This window comes from Salminus brasiliensis, chromosome 25 (genome assembly GCF_030463535.1).
Source record: "Salminus brasiliensis chromosome 25, fSalBra1.hap2, whole genome shotgun sequence".
Classification (NCBI taxonomy): Eukaryota; Metazoa; Chordata; class Actinopteri; order Characiformes; family Bryconidae; genus Salminus; species Salminus brasiliensis.
The window spans coordinates 1,376,795-1,396,662 of NC_132902.1; the positions used below are offsets into that span (position 1 = coordinate 1,376,795).

The 19,868-nt window shown below is 39.6% G+C and overlaps 2 protein-coding genes across 2 annotated transcripts in view; both read left to right on the forward strand.

The window, feature by feature from the left end:
* slc26a11 (solute carrier family 26 member 11) overlaps positions 1-11,366 on the forward strand; it is a 15,885-nt gene extending 4,519 nt beyond the window's left edge. Inside the window, exons 5-17 of the mRNA XM_072671661.1 lie at positions 129-214; positions 488-567; positions 689-831; positions 1,415-1,593; positions 1,758-1,830; positions 2,028-2,078; positions 2,179-2,239; positions 3,673-3,728; positions 4,583-4,723; positions 5,087-5,214; positions 6,551-6,650; positions 6,746-6,879; positions 9,021-11,366. Of these exons, the coding sequence (XP_072527762.1) occupies positions 129-214; positions 488-567; positions 689-831; positions 1,415-1,593; positions 1,758-1,830; positions 2,028-2,078; positions 2,179-2,239; positions 3,673-3,728; positions 4,583-4,723; positions 5,087-5,214; positions 6,551-6,650; positions 6,746-6,879; positions 9,021-9,128 (1,340 nt within the window). The 3' untranslated portion in view covers positions 9,129-11,366. The remainder of the gene's footprint in view (positions 1-128; positions 215-487; positions 568-688; positions 832-1,414; positions 1,594-1,757; positions 1,831-2,027; positions 2,079-2,178; positions 2,240-3,672; positions 3,729-4,582; positions 4,724-5,086; positions 5,215-6,550; positions 6,651-6,745; positions 6,880-9,020) is intronic.
* Positions 11,367-14,065: 2,699 nt separating this feature from the next.
* tspan7 (tetraspanin 7) overlaps positions 14,066-19,868 on the forward strand; it is a 33,776-nt gene continuing 27,973 nt past the window's right edge. The window contains exon 1 of the mRNA XM_072671555.1: positions 14,066-14,200. Coding sequence (XP_072527656.1) covers positions 14,120-14,200 — 81 coding nt within the window. The 5' untranslated portion in view covers positions 14,066-14,119. The remainder of the gene's footprint in view (positions 14,201-19,868) is intronic.

Consider the following 19,868-nt stretch of genomic DNA (forward strand, 5'->3'; position numbering starts at 1 on the left):
GAATGATGGTGGTGGTGGAGCTCCATCCAGTACTTTTGGATGGGATTTTGAATGAGTTGAGCAGTTGGGGGTGACGAGGTGGGATGGTGATTATCCATCCAACATCCTGTCCTCTTTTCTCTACTCAGGTTTCCTGCTGGATTTCATTTCCTATCCCGTCATCAAGGGCTTCACCTGTGCAGCGGCCGTTACCATCGGCTTCGGACAGGTCAAGGTGAGCAACTGCCCAAGCATCGATCGACCATTACATTAAAACCACCAGCCTTCTTCGTTACGCCATAACAGCTCTGACCCGTCGAGGCACGGACTCCACAAGACCTCTGAAGGTGTCCTGTGGTATCTGGCACTAGGACTGACATTAGCAGCAGGTCCTTTACTAAAGTCTGTGTGCCTGTGCGTTGTGAGGTGGGCGGGGCCTGCATGAGCATCAGTGAGCCTCGGATGCCTATGATTTTGTCACCAGTTCGTTTCTGGTCTCTGCCTGTAGAATATTTTGGGTCTGAAGGGCATCCCGCAGCAGTTTATTCCGCAGGTCTACTACACCTTTCACAGGATACCTGAGGCCAGGTGAGCTTTCAGAACCAATCTGAGACTTTTACAAATCTGTGAATGTGTAACGACTAGGCTATACTGTGTTTGTTTGTTTGCTTGTTTGTGACCGACTGTACTCTGCCCTCCTCTTGCTCAGGGTAGGGGATGTGATTTTGGGTCTGCTGTGTCTGCTATTCCTGGTGATGATGACGATGATGAAGAACACTCTGGGCTCACTTGAAGAGAACCCGTCTCTCCTGGTCCGGGTCGCTAGAGGCCTCGTGTGGAGCTTCGCCACCAGTGAGTACACACTCGAGACCTGTAAGAGACGCTGTTGCACTAATGCAAGGGAAAATTCCAGTGAAAATTCTATTATTATTATTATTATTATTACTATTATCAAAGTTAATCATTTTCTTTTTAGAATGATAGAATTATGTGTAAATCAGTCATACACTAAAACTGGCACAATATAAATAGATGTTTACTGTCTGATGTCCAATAAAGTCAGCTATTTTATATAAAATTCTATTTTTATGATTTTACTTTAACTTATTTTTAGATTTTAATGCTGTGCACCAATAGTAATTGCTCCAATAGTAAAAGTTCACGTCATTATTCACTTTATTCACCCAAATATACAGTATTCAGTTTTAGTGAGTTAATCAAAATTAAGATATTCGATTCGATTGGATTCCTCTAGTCAGTACTTTTCTAGCTGTGGGTGAGAGAGGCTTATTTATACCACTTGGTTATCGATTAGTAATCCTTAGGGTGTCGTAAAAGTCACATATGGAGCGTAAGGGGTTAAACCCCCTTTTAACCAAAAGAGCTGGTTTAGTCTCGAACTCACGGATCATCGTCATCCTCTCTATGTCCTCAGTCCGGAACGCTCTGGTCGTGATAGCAGCAACATGTGTGGCGTACTCCACGGAGCTCGCGGGCAGCCATTTCTTTACCCTGACGGGGAAGACCACCAAGGGCCTGCCTCACTTCTCACCTCCAGCCTTCTCTGAGACAACGGCCAACGGCACGTCCGTTTCCTTCAGCGACATCGTGCTGGTCAGTGATCAGTGTACCACCACATACATATGACCTCACCGCCCACCGTACAGTAGCAGGGTGTTGGTCCACCATCCTCTTAGCCAGCCCTTCATCATAATTTTATTGTCACATAAGATCAGTAAGGTTTCAGACCGTTCTGACCAGTCTTGTGGGCTCCTCAGGACTTGGGAGGTGGTCTTGCTGTTATACCATTGATGGGAGTTTTGGAGAGCATCGCGATTGCTAAAGCATTTGGTAAACACATAACCTTTCATATAACACTTTTCCATAACATTGACCTTTATTCAGCTTAGACTGGACAGCTCCTTTATAAGGGTCAACACTCAGATCTTAATCTATAGGAAATTTTTACATTTGTGTTTGGAAAAACCTTAAGAATTCCCTTAAAATTGTCTGTTTTTGTTTGTTTGTTTGTTTGTTTGTTTTTACAGGCAGTCAGAATAATTATCGTATTAATGCCAACCAGGAATTATTTGCGATTGGTGTGTATTCTGCCCTTCTGAATATGATTCAGTGTATTCTGTAATGTCCATCTGTGTGTGCTGTAGTATATCCTGAAGAACTGGCTGTATGTTTCTGCAGGACTCACCAACATCTTGGGCTCCTTCGTTTCGGCGTATCCCGTCACCGGCAGCTTCGGCAGGTGTGTGCCTTACGTCACAATAGTTTACAAGTGTAGTCGATTAGCTGAAACATCAACGAGGTTCACTGCTGTAGTTTTGCATTTTTTTAAGCTGCATCGACAAAGAAGAAGTTTGACTTATTTTCTATGACCAGAAGTCAAAGTTAGCAAGGTAGCTACCTGGCAATATTTCAGATACTTTAGGTTTTACTTAGTGAAAAGAGGCTAAATTAAGGTAAGGTATCTAAAATAGCCAGAAGGCTAAACTGAGGTAAACTGAGGTAAGATAGCTACCTGGCTATTTCAGATATTTTACCTCAATTTAGCTTCATTTTCTCTAAATAAAAGCTAAAGTGTCTTAATTAGCTGGTAGCAACATTATTAACTTTAGCGTTTATTCAGAGAAAAGAAGCTAAACTGAGGTAAAATCTGAGACTTTTTCTCTGACAAATACTTTACCTCAGTTTAACACATTTTCTTTGGCCAGAAGTCAAAGTTAGCAAGATACATTAGCTTTTATTTAGAGAAAAGAAGGTAAATTTAGGTAAGGTACCTAAAATAGCCCTGTAGCTACATTTTTAAACTTTAGCGTTTAGTCAGAAACAAGAAGCTAAACTGAGGTAAAGTTAGCAAGGTAGCTACCTGGCTATTTCAGATTTCTGTTAGCTGTTATTTAGAGAAAAAAGCTAAATTGAGGTAAAGTATCTAAAATAGCTGGTAGCTACATTGTTAACTTTAGTGTTTAGTCCAAGACAAGAAGCTAAACTTAGCAAACTTACCTCTACCTAAATGTTCTGGGTCTCTGCTAGCACTGGCTGTATTTATTCAGAGACAAGACGCTAAACTACGGTAAAGTTAGCATTTTGATTTCAAGAAAATAAGCTAAATTGGTAAATTGGTAGCTACATTTTTAACTTTAGCGTTTAGTCACAAGAGACAAGAAGCAAAACTGAGGTAAAGTTAGCAAGGTAGCAGCCTAGCTATCTATATATATATATATTTGTCCTCAGTTAGGCTTCTTTCCTTAGACTAAAACCAAATGTTAGTAAGGTAGCTAAAGGTTATTTTAGATACTTAAAGTAGAGAAAAGAAGCCTAACCGAGGAAAAAATATATAGATAGCTAGGTTGCTACCTTGCTAACTTCAGAGGAAATAGTATTTTATTTTACCTAAAGGATAATTTACCTCAGTAAAGCTCATTTTTTCTGACTAAAAGCTAAAGTTAGGAACAGAATATAGCCGTTTTAACTGATTATTTATGGTTATCTTTGGTCTCGTTGTTTCTGTAGTTATAATATCTATAAACGCTCTTATATTCGGGTACAGCTGGCAGTTGTTAGCTGTGTCCATTAGCATCCATCTCTGGAAATGCTGTTAATGAATGTGTGACCTGATCTGAGTCGGCAGACTGCAGCACCTGACCTCCTGTTTGTTCTGGAATTCTTTCCTCGTAGGACGGCGGTAAACTCCCAGACTGGAGTGTGTACACCTGCGGGGGGGATAGTCACAGGTGAACTTTAAACCAGTATCGTCAAATCTGCCGCATCTGATGATGAGAAACAAGATGTTGGTTTCATCAAAGTTCGCCGGACACTCGAGGGGGACGGTGTCCAAGTACCCTCCCAATCTGCAGTGCTAAATCCAAAGCTGTAGCTAACAGCCTAGAAGCTACACATAACTGATGTCGAGTCCCTAATGCAAGGCGTGTTCTCTGGAATGATGGATAATGCTTCATCCGGTACTTCTGGATGGGGATGAGTTGGGGAGTTGGGAAGGATGTCGCTGAGTGCAATCAAATGCTCCTAGCAATGTTCCTAGTAGAAAGTCTTCTTCACTGGACAGTAGGGATAGTTACTCCAACAAAAGCAGGATAAGCTATTTTTTCCCCTTGATTTCAGAAGTAACAGTGAATGAGCAGGTGTCCCAATACTTTTGTCCTTTAAATGATAGATTCCTTACAGTCTCAGCTCCTTTATGGAACCAAAAGTCGGTTTTCTATGGCAGTACTTTTGTCCGAATAGTGTACTTTACCCTTGTAGGTTAGGTTCCTTCCCGTCTGGAGAAGCCGTAGCCAGCTAACTTAGTGTAGTTAGCATATCTTAGCGTAGTAGCCTAGCCTGGCTTGTGGTACTTCTAGCCTGCTAACTAACCTAGGTTCCAACTAACACTTTTAAAGGACAAATACTCAAAATCCGAGAGCACAGAATCCAGTGAGAATGTGCGCTATGGCGTTTGTAGCTGTTAGCAAAGGTTGTTAGCCATTGCGGTGCGAGAGGGCAAACTTTATATGCTAGGTTAGTAGTATTTACACGCACTGAGCACTTTATTAAGCCTACCGGTACTCTCTCTCTCTCTGTCTCTCAGGTGTGGTGGTGGTGTTGTCTCTGGCCTTCCTCATGCCCCTCTTCTACTATATTCCCAAAGCATCTCTGGCCGCTGTCATCATCTGTGCCGTCGCCCCCATGGTCGACTACAGGGTTCTGCCTCAAATCTGGAGGGTCAGGAGTGAGTCTGATTTTAACCCCTTCCTCCACATCAGTTCGCTGTCTGACGTCTGCTTGTTTAGTTTGGCCTGGAGCTAGGGGGCTAATGTTGCTAGCATGAAATTGAAGCTTATGAACACCAATTGGCGTGGTGCTAACTGTATAGGTGAATATCATGGATGGCCCAGCATAGCAAAAAAAACTGTATAAGCCGCCCTGAGGTCTGGATCGTCTCTTTACTTTTGTCCGATTTTGGGCTACAAATTTGGGGCGAGTGGGAAAACTGGGTGTATTTGCTGAACCACCCCTTTAACTCGGAGATGGTATGAGGTGCTGTGTGCAGTGGTGAGTCGGTTGTGACCCTTTTTTCCACTCTGTCTCTCAGGGCTCGACCTGCTGCCCTTCTTGGTCACCTTCCTGGTCAGTTTCTGGGAGGTGCAGTATGGGATTGTGGGAGGTGTAGCCGTGTCTGGCCTGATGCTGCTCTATCTGGTCGCCAGGCCAGAATTAAAGGTGAGCTAGAAAGGAGAATGACATGCTAATCAGGACACGTCAGGCATTTTCAACTTCAGTCACGGACTGAATTATTCAGACTGACTGAGCTGTTTATTAATAATGATAATAATAATAATAATAATAAACATCAGTTTCCTAAATTCTGCATCTACAGAACCTGCACGCTTATTTATTAGTAGTTACTGAATTATTAAGAGTAGAAGTACAGTTTAGTTGTTGCTTAATAATTCATAGATACAAAATAAATCATAGTGGATACTGAACGATTTATAGAAGGTACTAAAATGTACTGACTAATTAATAGTGGATATTGAAAACCTTGTAGTAGATACTGTATATTTAACAGTAGAGACTAAATAAATCATAAATAATTCATAGTGCATAAAGAATAACTTTTAGTATTGACAACAAATTAATTCATGGTAGATACTAAGTATATTTTACTACTTGCGGAGTAATTTATAGTGGATAGTGAATACATTGTGGTACTTCATAGTAGATACTGTATAATTAATTTTAGAGACTAAATAAATTGTAAACAATTCATTGTGGATAATGAATAATTTGTGGTAGTTACCGAATAATTCATAGTGGATAATGAAAACATTTCAGTAGTTTTAGTAGTGGATACTGAATACTTCATAGTAGATACTGTACAATTAATTGTAGACACAGTAGATGCTGAATAATTCATACTAGGTATGAAATAAAATAGTGGATACTGAATAATTCATAGTGGATAAGTATATGTTAGTAGTTACTGAGTATTTCATAGTGGATTATTAATAGCAGATACTGTATAATTACTAGTTTACATTTTAGTAGACTAAATCATTTATAGTGGATGCTGCAAAAATGTTTAGCACTTACTGAGTAATTCATAGTGGATACTGAGTAATTCATAGTAATATTCAAAGTAGATACTAAATTATTGCCACGGTTGTCTGATTAATACATAATAAGTGAATCATTTGTCAGTAATTGCAGAATAATTGCTAGTCGTTTTTCAGAGTAGGAAATAACTCCTCTTTGAAATGTGTAGATATCAAGGCTAAAATCCTCCTAACATTCAAGTGAAATTCTCCCGTTTCAGATTTAAATGGATTGTTTTGATGTAATTCAGAATACATACATGTAGATCATGAAAATACACCAGAAAAAAATGATATTTATTATATTGTAAAATTCTAAAATTGAGGCAGTGGAAGTGCGAAAGTGCATCTTATCCACATACTGTGTATTTTAGTGGCACGTTCCTCTTCAGCGTTTTGGCTTTAAGGTTTAAGTCTCTGAATGTGCTGAACTGTATTAAATGATGAGGGTCTACACACAGATCTCTGACCATGGGGTCATCGTGATGGAGCTGGGAAGTGGGCTGCATTTCCCTGCCATAGAGCACCTCTGTGGAGTCCTACGTTCACATGCCCTACATGGTAAGAGTCTCCTACACACACTCGCGCACATGCATTCATTTATCCACTGTTGTTGCACTGTTGTCAGATCCCAGTGACCTCTCTCTCTCTCTCAGTATCTCCTGCCCGGTGTGTGGTGCTGGACTGTCACCACGTCAGCAGTATTGACTACACCGTGGTGAATGAACTGAAGGATCTGCTGAAGCAGTTTAAGCTACACAACGTCTCCCTGGTGTTCATGGGACTGAAGGTAAGACTATATCCTCTGTGTCCACAAAATTTGGAAGCCATTTGTGCCTCGTCATCAGGTCTGGGTTTACAGAGCTCTCCCTATAGAGGAGAGAGGAACCCGTCTGGTCTTACTGGAAATAACTGTCCGAGGGCGTTGCTGCCCGACTGCCGCATAGCGAACAGACTTTCCTATAAGGACTTTGGTGCTGCAGAGACCGGGACTCGGTGCCAAAGCTTGAGAAGAAGTGGAAGACCTCTAGTGGATAAATCAGTAATTGCGTCTAGTAAGCTTGAGCCAATTGGAGATGCTGTTGTGAATCACAGATATCTCACATCTGCAGTGGTCTTTATTGTCATTCAGCGTATAGTCTCTGTCCCTATCGATCATCATCATCATAGATCATAGAACCAAAAACTCACCAAAGCTTAATTGGAGAATTAATAACTTAATAATAACAACTAGATAAATATTTACAGGCTATAAACATATTTCTTACTTGACTTATCTTTATTACCATACCAGCAACCATCGAACCGTGCCACCTGCTACCAGGCAATACCAACAAATACCAAACCATACCAACAAATACCAAACCATACCAACAAATACCAAACCGCACCAATAAATACCAAACCGCACCAACAAATACCAAACCACACCAATAAATACCAAACCATACCAACAAATACCAAACCACACCAACAAATACCAAACCATACCAACAAATACCAAACCACACCAACAAATACCAAACCATACAAATACCAAACCACACCAACAAATACCAAACCACACCAACAAATACCAAACCATACCAACAAATATCAAAGCACACTAACAAATACCAAACCATACAAATACCAAACCACACCAACAAATACCAAACCATACCAACAAATATCAAAGCACACTAACAAATACCAAATCGCACCAACAAATACCAAACCATACCAACAAATATCAAAGCACACTAACAAATACCAAACCATACAAATACCAAACCACACCAACAAATACCAAACCATACCAACAAATATCAAAGCACACTAACAAATACCAAACCGCACCAACAAATACCAAACCATACAAATACCAAACCGCACCAACAAATACCAAACCATACAAATACCAAACCATACCTACAAATACCAAACCACACCAAAAAATACCAAACCATACAAATATCAAACCACACCAACAAATACCAAACCATACCAACAAATATCAAAGCACACTAACAAATACCAAACCATACAAATACCAAACCACACCAACAAATACCAAACCATACCAACAAATATCAAAGCACACTAACAAATACCAAACCGCACCAACAAATACCAAACCATACAAATACCAAACCGCACCAACAAATACCAAACCATACAAATACCAAACCATACCTACAAATACCAAACCACACCAAAAAATACCAAACCATACAAATACCAAACCGCACCAACAAATACCAAACCATACAAATACCAAACCGCACCAACAAATACCAAACCATACAAATACCAAACCACACCAACAAATACCAAACCACACCAAAAAATACCAAACCATACAAATACCAAACCACACCAAAAAATACCAAACCATACAAATACCAAACCACACCAAAAAATACCAAACCATACAAATACCAAACCATACCAACAAATACCAAACCACACCAACAAATACCAAACCACACCAGCAACTTTCAAACCACGCCACCAGCTACCAGACTTGGCCAACAACGACCAGACCACACCAATAATTAGCAAACCATAACAACGTCTATCGGACCATGCCAATAACATCCTCATCATACCAGACCCTGAGGTCCTGGTGCATGCTTCATCAGCTTCACTGGCTACCAGATACAAAACACATCCGTTCTAAAATCCTGCTGTTGACTTTAAGGCTGTCTGCTCCTCTGTAGGTTCCTTACCCACCTGTAACCTAATTAATTATTTATTTATGTATGTATGTATTATTATTACATCACAACAAAAACATGCCAATACCTACCAGACCAACTCACAACTACTAAACCATACCAGCTACCACACCTCATGTTTCAGCAGCTTGCGGTGCATCACATGCTGAAGCTGAATTGAAGTTTATGCACCTGTCTGTCTGTCTCTATGTCTGTCTGTCTGTCTTTCCAGCCCTCTGTGTTGGAGGTTTTGTTAGCAGCTGAGCTGCCTGGATTCAAACACCGAGACAGCATAGAGGCTGGCCTGCAGGCCGCGTCCAGTAACTCCCACTATGACTGACACTGTGACTGGGAGCAGTAAAGGCCGAGTCTCCTAGAAGAATCGTAACGCGAAGGCAATTCTGAAACGGTCAAGCGAGCACCACACTGAACGCTCTCTCTACCAGTACCAACGATCCTGACACCAAGACGCTTTTGGGAACCTGGGCCCCAAAAACTGGAGCGTTATGGCTTTGAGCTGATCACTAAAACCATCACCGGAATACCTCGCGCAGCTAAACCGAGAACTGGGTACGTGAAATTCCTGTTCACCTGGACCAAGTAGCACGCTTTCCAGCTGCTGAAGATGGTGGACACTGACAGTCTGCTGTCAACTCATCTTTAATATGGGACCAAGTTTTTGCAAAAGACATGCATTGATTCAGAATTACACTAATAATATTTTTAATTTTGAAAGATCAGTAAATATATATGTATATATAATGTTGTTGCTGTCCCGCAAAAACAATTATTCTCCATGCTTGCCGTTTTTCCCTTTTTTGCCGGTAATGTATATCTGACCGTTGCTCTTTACGTTGTCGGAATGAAAGGACCAATAGAAACGCTCCAACATGACTTGAAATTCTGTTGAACGTTAAGAAGGTTTTTTCCTTTTCCTGTAAAGCTGCTGTTTTGAAGATTTGGTTTCTGAATGACAGCGACTATATATATATATGTCCGTACTTGGTGCAATGACCAATCATATGGCCTTACAGGCTGTATCTAGTGGAGAGGAGAAACTTGTAATGTTTGCACTGTAGGTGGCCGCCGTCTTCCGAGTTTTGGCCACGTGATTTAAGTCAAATGGTGATTTTTCGCTTCTATACGTTTTTTTTTTCTTGTTTTACATTTTAGACAATTATGTGCTGCTTTTTTTTCTACACACTACCCAACCAGCCCTGCCCCAACAACTTTTACGCTTTATTGTCCCAGAAATAATTGCAATAAACAATATTACTGTCATGTTAAGACTTTTTAAATAGCAACTTTTAATTTTAAAGAATATTTAGACTCTATAGATTCTAAATAATACATAAATAAAACAGAACTCCTTCTGTTTTGTTTGGATCATCAAAATAAGAAAAGAAAGAGATTGTCATATAAAGAATTAGACCAATTGCCTTTTGTGCTGTTACTGATGTTTGCTAGTTCTGCTGTGTTCTAATTCTCACTCTACTGGGCTGAGTGATGTACTCCCAGTGTGTATCAGTTCAGTGGTGTTAACAGTCTTTACTCTTCTGAAATCAACAGCTCTACTAAAAACACACAAATAAACACAATGGGCAACATCAAGGTCAGCAAAAATGATTGTGGCAAGCCTAAAATCAATAAGTTAGCTTCTCTAAAGCGTTTAGAGAGGGTCATGTTGTCGCTATGGGCTTCTGAACACTCACACTAATAGACGTTTATAATATGTGTCTTCCACCTCAATATATCACTAGTGCTTTTAATATGTTGCTCATAAATCGATTACCAATTAAAAAAGAGGCCACACTGTTCAAACTCACTCCAAATGTAAGAAGGAAAAGTTACTCAACATATCAAACCTTGTTGTGCCTTGTTGACAAACAAAAAACTGGAATATATATTTATGAATGATTACTGATTTCAGGGTTTGGTTGTGATTGATGTTTTATTATGTATAAAATTCACTAAAATAATTGAATACTTTTAAAAACACATTTTTAAAAATGTTTTTAAATGTCTTTGTAATTTTCATAAATATCGTAAATTTGTAATTTCCGTAAAATTTCTATTTATGGTCGTATGCAGATGTTTAGACACCACTGTTAAGATGAAATGTATCGTTAATTTCAAATTTTATATTTACGTTAACATATTTGAAAAAAAGAATATGTTAAAGTAAGCAAAAAAGTATTTTTTTTTACACTTATTTTTACTTCGAAAATCAACAAAAAATTACATTTGACTATTACTGTCTAAGCTTTTCATAAACCTGTATGTCTTTGGTGATGAAACTGCTTGATTTGTTTTATGAAATGACTTAACTGACTTATGTGCTTGAATTTTACAATAAATTGACATTTGACTTTTAAAGCTACTGTAATAAATAAAGCTGCATATTTGCAACTCATGATTTAGAGTCTATAAACGATGTAACCCTTTTAAATGACCACAGTAGTCTGATTTTGAGTTGTAAATTGGCATTACCGTCTGCATTCAGCCAACAGATGGCACCCTGCATACAGCAGTATCCATGACTGTTTATATAAGACACAATAAAGTACATACAGAATTATTTGAGAAGATCTATTTGTTTTAGGGTAATCATGCTTATCGTTTAAGTCAACATTGAAAATATGTGAACGGACTGGAACCACACTTTCAGAAAACATCTGGTATTTCCAAATACTTTACATTTCTGGTAAAGCCAAATTAAGAGAAGAAAGATAAATGTAACCTGCTGGCTTTTAAAATGCAAATTCTAACTTTAATAATTTTTCTTTGCAAGATTATATTTTTAAGTTTAATCCTTTCGTGTCTGGAGCAGGACGAACTACCAAGTTCTGATAAATACAATATTGGTCAAGGTTTTGTAAAATGCATTAAAATGTACTTCACAAAATAAACAAACAAATGTAAACCTACCAAACCAACGTTGCTGTGGTACTGGTCCACATTTCCATTATGTGATGAGTGCTAGAACTCCCAGTAGTTCATCCAGTCTCCAGTTTGGATCTTTGCTCCTGAATCTCCTGGTTTATTCTGGTTTATTCTGGTTCAGGCTGCAAAGATACGAACATATCAAGCGTACATCTCAACATACGAGTTCAGTGCATACTTTCCATGCATGCCAGTGTTGGAGGAGAGCTTCGGTAAGGAGTTCTGAGTTGAACAAGAAGAAAGAGCTTGAACGGAGACATGTGACTACGTTAAAAAGATGGGGAACAGGAACTTCGTACATTGGAACTTCGTTCTTTGGAAATTTGCTAGTAATTAAATGGGAAGTTTAATACACTTGCAATACCTCTACACTTGCTCACACTGCTTTCTCCAAAGACATTCCAAACAAGTGCTAACTCTTCACTAATTTGGTTTGTCCGAGATTTTGGAAGAGGTCGGATTCACATGGTGTACTGTGACCTGTCGGTTTGCAAACTGACTCACTTAAGATTGCGAAGTGCTCCAGTAGCCTATCAGCTCTTCTTTCCCCCTGCGGGCATTCTCCCCACGGCTGCATTCGCAATAGGTTGTAAATGTGGAGTGTCAGATATAGCACACCAGCATGCTAATTCTGGAGCAGAACTGTGAACTTACTTCACACCGCACTGCTGGATCATATGAGCTTCGTCAGAGAGAGTCAGACGTCTTATTCTGGTGGAAGCGGACGTTTACGCCTGAGGGTTTAACTCGGGGTTTATCTATTTTAAGGCACTTTTAATATTAAATATAATGTAAATGTTTTTGTTTTTTTTCTTGTATCGTGAATATTTTCAGTGATTTGATCCGTTTCTATTTCACACCTCCCGGTGAACAATTTGGCACGTGTGGGACTTTTATTTACTGTCCAAACCCACCAGTGAAGCTACACGTGTCTTCTGAGTTTCATATGGAAGGATGATGATGATGATGATGATGATGATGTGGCAGATCTCACAGATGTCAGACGGCATATTCATAACCATTTGGTGTAATAACGTTCTGTAGAGGAACTTGTGAAGAACCCTAACCTCTTCTGATGTCTGGTGATGTCATTCGCCACCGTGGTGACCAATTCTGAATCGGTTTCTCAAGGGTATTATTGTATAAGTATAGCATATTAATATTGTATCGGATTGTGGTATATTTTGTTATTGTAGTACACAATATGCTTTTCTAAGCATATCAAGAATATTGTAAGTGCTTAATAAGCTCTGATCAACTGCAGGTTTCATTAATAACAGTGTAATAAACATCACTATTAAACACGAGAGCGTATCTGACTAGTAGCTTTTAAGAATTTGTAGCTACTGATATATTTAGTTTGCGATTACATGTATCGTGATAAATATCGTATGGTGAAAACGTCTTTAAATATCATGATGTAGCTAGTATTTTTACCATCTCGTCCAGCCCTAGTAGTATTGGCAGTAGTAGTTTTACATAACATCTTATTAAAGTAACTATTTGATATATTTTATTAATTACTTATTTTTAAAAACTATATAGAGAATGTAGTTACTGTTATGTTATAGTTCTAATTATTGCACATAAAATATTATTAGAGGCCGACATCAAAAACATTTATACTAAACTATATGATTTTTATATGATGTGCATAAGTATTAGTATTATATTATATTGTTAGTATTAGTATAATTATATTATTATATTATATACATTAGTATATGTATATTTGAAATTGTTTTTCTTTAATAAAAGAGTAATTAAAAATATATATGATTTACTACACAGTCCATGTATAAAGATAACAAGGGCTGTGGTGAATTTATAGTTTTTGTGACGTCATAAAAGAAAAATAATAAAAATAAAAAAATAAAAAGTGTGTAAAATTAATATTTTCGCTTCACAAAAGTTCTAGATGAACAGTTATATAAAATAAAAGTGAAATATATCTATATGATATGTGCCCTTTAATATGATGAGGTGATTTTTAAACGCTATATTCGTGAAATGAGGTAAAAAATTCCCAAAACAAACAAATAAAAGTGCTCAATGTTTGCTGACAGAGCTTACAAATGATTTCCGCGTATAAAATCGTACCAATTCCGAAGTTTTCTCCTGAAAATCGCTTCACAAACTCGCTCAAATTCCTCCTCTTTAGCACTGATGCTAACACTGTCGCCATTTTGCGCAGCGCGCGACGCCGTCGTCACGTCACGCTCGCTACTCTCTGCTTTCAGGGCGAGGGAGTCGTGAGGGAGGGAGGGGTGGTGGGGGGCGGGGCTTGCGGCCTCATCTCGCTTTCCGATTGGCCGGGGCGGAGCGGAGCTCGAGCGGAGAGGCGCAGGCAGGCTCCAGCAGGCTCGAGCGCAGCAGCTGCGCCGTAGCATGGCATCGAGGAGGATGGAGACCAAACCCGTGATAACGTGCCTGAAGACGCTGCTGATCGTCTACTCCTTCGTGTTCTGGGTGAGTGCGCGGCGCGCGGGTCGCTCTGGGCGCTGATTCGGCGCTTTTCCAGCAGCGTGTCGATGCGCAGTTTTTTAGGAAATTCGCCCAAATCTCTGTTATGTAGCGCGACCGCGCGAGCGCGCCGCTGGGGAACAAGTGCACCTCCGCGCGGAGCCTCCTGACCGCGCTGCGTTGCAGACAGACTGCAGCCCTCTGGTTCTTCCTGCCTTATGATAGCGCGCACTGCCTGTTTTTGGGGGGCTGTGGGGCTGTGGTGGGGGTACTGGGGCAGATGTGTTGGGGCTCGACGCCTTTTACTGCAATGACCTTCGCGTTTCAGCCAGGAGAGGCAGTGCATCAGCAGCCCTGGGTTTGGGAGGGAATGAGTGGAGCAGTTGCATTAACTCAGATCATGTCTGCTGATAGTGCTGCATTAACTCTCACAGTAATGCATTAGTGCTTATAGTGCTGCATTAACTCTCACAGTAATGCATTAGTGCTTATAGTGCTGCATTAACTCTCATAGTAATGCATTAGTGCTTATAGTGCTGCATTACCTCTCACAGTGATGCATTAGTGCTTATAGTGCTGCATTACCTCTCACAGTGATGCATTAGTGCTTATAGTGCTGCATTAACTCTCACAGTAATGCATTAGTGCTTATAGTGCTGCATTAACTCTCACAGTAATGCATTAGTGCTTATAGTGCTGCATTAACTCTCACAGTAATGCATTAGTGCTTATAGTGCTGCATTAACTCAAACAGTAATGCATTAGTGCTTATAGTGCTGCATTAACTCTCACAGTGATGCATTAGTGCTTATAGTGCTGCATTACCTCTCACAGTAATGCATTAGTGCTTATAGTGCTGCATTAACTCTCACAGTAATGCATTAGTGCTTATAGTGCTGCATTAACTCTCACAGTAATGCATTAGTGCTTATAGTGCTGCATTAACTCTCACAGTAATGCATTAGTGCTTATAGTGCTGCATTACCTCTCACAGTAATGCATTAGTGCTTATAGTGTTGCATTACCTCTCACAGTAATGCATTAGTGCTTATAGTGCTGCATTACCTCTCACAGTAATGCATTAGTGCTTATAGTGCTGCATTACCTCTCACAGTAATGCATTAGTGCTTATAGTGCTGCATTACCTCTCACAGTGATGCATTAGTGCTTATAGTGCTGCATTACCTCTCACAGTGATGCATTAGTGCTTATAGTGCTGCATTACCTCTCACAGTGATGCATTAGTGCTTATAGTGCTGCATTACCTCTCACAGTAATGCATTAGTGCTTATAGTGCTGCATTACCTCTCACAGTGATGCATTAGTGCTTATAGTGCTGCATTAACTCTCACAGTGATGCATTAGTGCTTATAGTGCTGCATTAACTCTCACAGTAATGCATTAGTGCTTATAGTGCTGCATTAACTCTCATAGTAATGCATTAGTGCTTATAGTGCTGCATTACCTCTCACAGTGATGCATTAGTGCTTATAGTGCTGCATTAACTCTCATAGTGATGCATTAGTGCTTATAGTGCTGCATTAACTCTCACAGTAATGCATTAGTGCTTATAGTGCTGCATTAACTCTCACAGTAATGCATTAGTGCTTATAGTGCTGCATTAATTCACAGTAATGCATTAGTGCTTATAGTGCTGCATTAACTCTCACAGTAATGCATTAGTGCTTATAGTGCTGCATTAATTCACAGTAATGCATTAGTGCTTATAGTGCTGCATTACCTCTCACAGTAATGCATTAGTGCTTATAGTGCTGCATTACCTCTCACAGTAATGCATTAGTGCTTATAGTGTTGCATTACCTCTCACAGTAATGCATTAGTGCTTATAGTGCTGCATTACCTCTCACAGTAATTCATTAGTGCTTATAGTGCTGCATTACCTCTCACAGTAATGCATTAGTGCTTATAGTGCTGCATTACCTCTCACAGTAATGCATTAGTGCTTATAGTGTTGCATTACCTCTCACAGTAATGCATTAGTGCTTATAGTGCTGCATTACCTCTCACAGTAATGCATTAGTGCTTATAGTGCTGCATTACCTCTCACAGTAATGCATTAGTGCTTATAGTGCTGCATTACCTCTCACAGTAATGCATTAGTGCTTATAGTGCTGCATTAACTCTCACAGTAATGCATTAGTGCTTATAGTGCTGCATTACCTCTCACAGTAATGCATTAGTGCTTATAGTGCTGCATTACCTCTCACAGTAATGCATTAGTGCTTATAGTGTTGCATTACCTCTCACAGTAATGCATTAGTGCTTATAGTGCTGCATTACCTCTCACAGTAATGCATTAGTGCTTATAGTGCTGCATTAACTCTCACAGTGATGCATTAGTGCTTATAGTGCTGCATTACCTCTCACAGTGATGCATTAGTGCTTATAGTGCTGCATTACCTCTCACAGTAATGCATTAGTGCTTATAGTGCTGCATTAACTCTCACAGTGATGCATTAGTGCTTATAGTGCTGCATTACCTCTCACAGTAATGCATTAGTGCTTATAGTGCTGCATTACCTCTCACAGTAATGCATTAGTGCTTATAGTGCTGCATTACCTCTCACAGTAATGCATTAGTGCTTATAGTGCTGCATTACCTCTCACAGTAATGCATTAGTGCTTATAGTGTTGCATTACCTCTCACAGTAATGCATTAGTGCTTATAGTGTTGCATTACCTCTCACAGTAATGCATTAGTGCTTATAGTGCTGCATTACCTCTCACAGTAATGCATTAGTGCTTATAGTGCTGCATTAACTCTCACAGTGATGCATTAGTGCTTATAGTGCTGCATTACCTCTCACAGTGATGCATTAGTGCTTATAGTGCTGCATTACCTCTCACAGTAATGCATTAGTGCTTATAGTGCTGCATTAACTCTCACAGTGATGCATTAGTGCTTATAGTGCTGCATTACCTCTCACAGTAATGCATTAGTGCTTATAGTGCTGCATTAACTCTCACAGTAATGCATTAGTGCTTACAGTGTTGCATTAACGTCAATACTAGTTAGTATTACTAACATTAGCGCATATAGTGCTGCATGAACGTGAATAATATAGTGTTTATAACCCTGCATTAACTCTCACAGTAATGCATTAGTGCTTATAGTGCTGCATTACCTCTCACAGTAATGCATTAGTGCTTATAGTGCTGCATTACCTCTCACAGTAATGCATTAGTGCTTATAGTGTTGCATTACCTCTCACAGTAATGCATTAGTGCTTATAGTGCTGCATTACCTCTCACAGTAATGCATTAGTGCTTATAGTGTTGCATTACCTCTCACAGTAATGCATTAGTGCTTATAGTGCTGCATTACCTCTCACAGTAATGCATTAGTGCTTATAGTGCTGCATTAACTCTCACAGTAATGCATTAGTGCTTATAGTGCTGCATTACCTCTCACAGTAATGCATTAGTGCTTATAGTGCTGCATTACCTCTCACAGTAATGCATTAGTGCTTACAGTGTTGCATTAACGTCAATACTAGTTAGTATTACTAACATTAGCGCATATAGTGCTGCATGAACGTGAATAATATAGTGTTTATAACCCTGCATTAACTCTCACAGTAATGCATTAGTGCGTATAGTGCTGCTTTAACGTTAATAATATAGTGCTTATAACTCTCATTCAACATTAACTCTCACAGTAATGCATTCGTTTTTTATAGTGTTGCATTAATGTCAGTAGTAATGCATTAGTGCTTATAGCGCTGCATTAACGTTAATTATATAGTGCTTATAACCCTGCATTAACTCTCCCAGTGATGCATTAGTGCTTATTGCATTAACATTAAGAATAATGCACTAGTGTTTATAGTGCTTACATAGTTGCATTGACCCATACTAATGCATTTGTTTTTTAAAGTGCTGCATTAATGTCAATAGTAATGCATTGGTGCTTATAATGCTGCATTAACTCTCATAGTAATGCAATAGTGCTTATAATGTGTACATAGATGCATTAACCTATAGTGTTGCATTAATGTTGATAATACAATGCTTATAACAGTAATGAATTAAGGCTTATGTTACATGAAATGGTATGGCATTAATACACTGGTCATAATAACACATTGGTGTTTATAAAGCTACATTGCCTCTCATGATAATGCATTAGTGCTCACAGTGTTGCCTTAACCCTCATAGTGACGCATTAGTGCTTATAATGCAGCGATGTTGCATTAAAATTCATAGTGATGTGTTAGTGTTTATAATGCTGCATTAACGCTCAGTAATGCATTAGTGCTTATAATGCTGCATTACCTTTCATAGTGATGTGTTAGTGTTTATAATGCTGCATTAACTCTCAGTAATGCATTAGTGCTTATAATGCTGCATTACCTTTCATAGTGACGTTTTAGTAGTGCGTATAGGGTTGCATTAAAATGGTATCATAGCAATGCATTGGTTATAACAGTGTTATGAAGTCATTAGAAGGGTAACCGATTTAGAGGGGGACTGTGGCAGTTTAGAGGTCAGTGATTGGATAGAGTCGATCTAGTATTGGGGATTAAGGAGTTAAATGGCAGACTATAGCAGCAGTGATCCAACTCCTGGTTCTGGTGGTCCTGCATGGCAGCTAGGGGTGTCCTGGTCCATGTATATTGTATTGAAATGGGTATCCAGTTCCGATCCTTTGTTTTTACTAGCAGAGCGCCCTCTAGGGGCCTCCAGGCTTTCTACAGTGGAACATAGGAGCTTAACGTAATATCTGTGGTTCTAGATCTTTGCCTGCATGTGAGACACGGAGACACATTTGTCCATGAGAAAATCCAGTTCCGATCCTTTGTTTTTACCGCTGTGTTCCAGCAGAGTGCCCTCTGGTGTCCTCCAGGCACCATTACCATTCACAGTGGAACCTGAGAATTTAGCGTGATATCTATGGTTCTAAAGCTTTGACTGCATTAGAGATGTTTATTTTCAGACGTATTTGTCCATGTGAAAATCCAGTTCCGATTTGTGGTTCTAGATCTTTGTGGATCTAGGTCCTTGTCTGCATGTGAGCTGTTTTTTCCCCAGACGTTTGTGTATTTTCTGACGTGTTTGAAAAAAATCCAGTTCCGATCCTTTGTTTTTACCGCTGTGTTCTAGCAGAGCGCCCTCTGGTGTCCTCCAGGTTTTCTAGTGGAACATAAGAACTTAACATAATATCTGTGGTTCTAGATCCTTGTCTGAACGTGAGACGCTTTTCTTCGAGACGTTTCTGTATTTCCTGATGTATTTGTCCAGTTTCGATCCTTTGTTTTCACCGCTGTGTTCTAGCAGAGCGCCCTCTGGTGTCCTCTGCTTCCTCCTGCTTGACTTCAGTAGCAGCACATTTGACCTAATCTGTGTTATCTGTTGGACTCCAACCTTCCAGAAGCCTCCTTAGGCTGCTACGGGATGTATGTCACATGACATAACATCTCTCCAGGTGTGGAAAATGCGTCCTGCTGGGTGTTATGACATAGCTGTCACAGCCAGTGCGTGTGATTCTCCAGGGGGGTCTGCTGTTACGGTCTGTGCAGGCCGTGCAGGATTGGTGTGCAGGATCTATGAAGAGGTTGGAGATTTTGATAAATAGAGATTGTTGTCTTCAGAACTTTCATCTGGTGTCCAATAAAAAGGCTTCTAGTGTTCGGCCTAAACGCATATCGTCTTC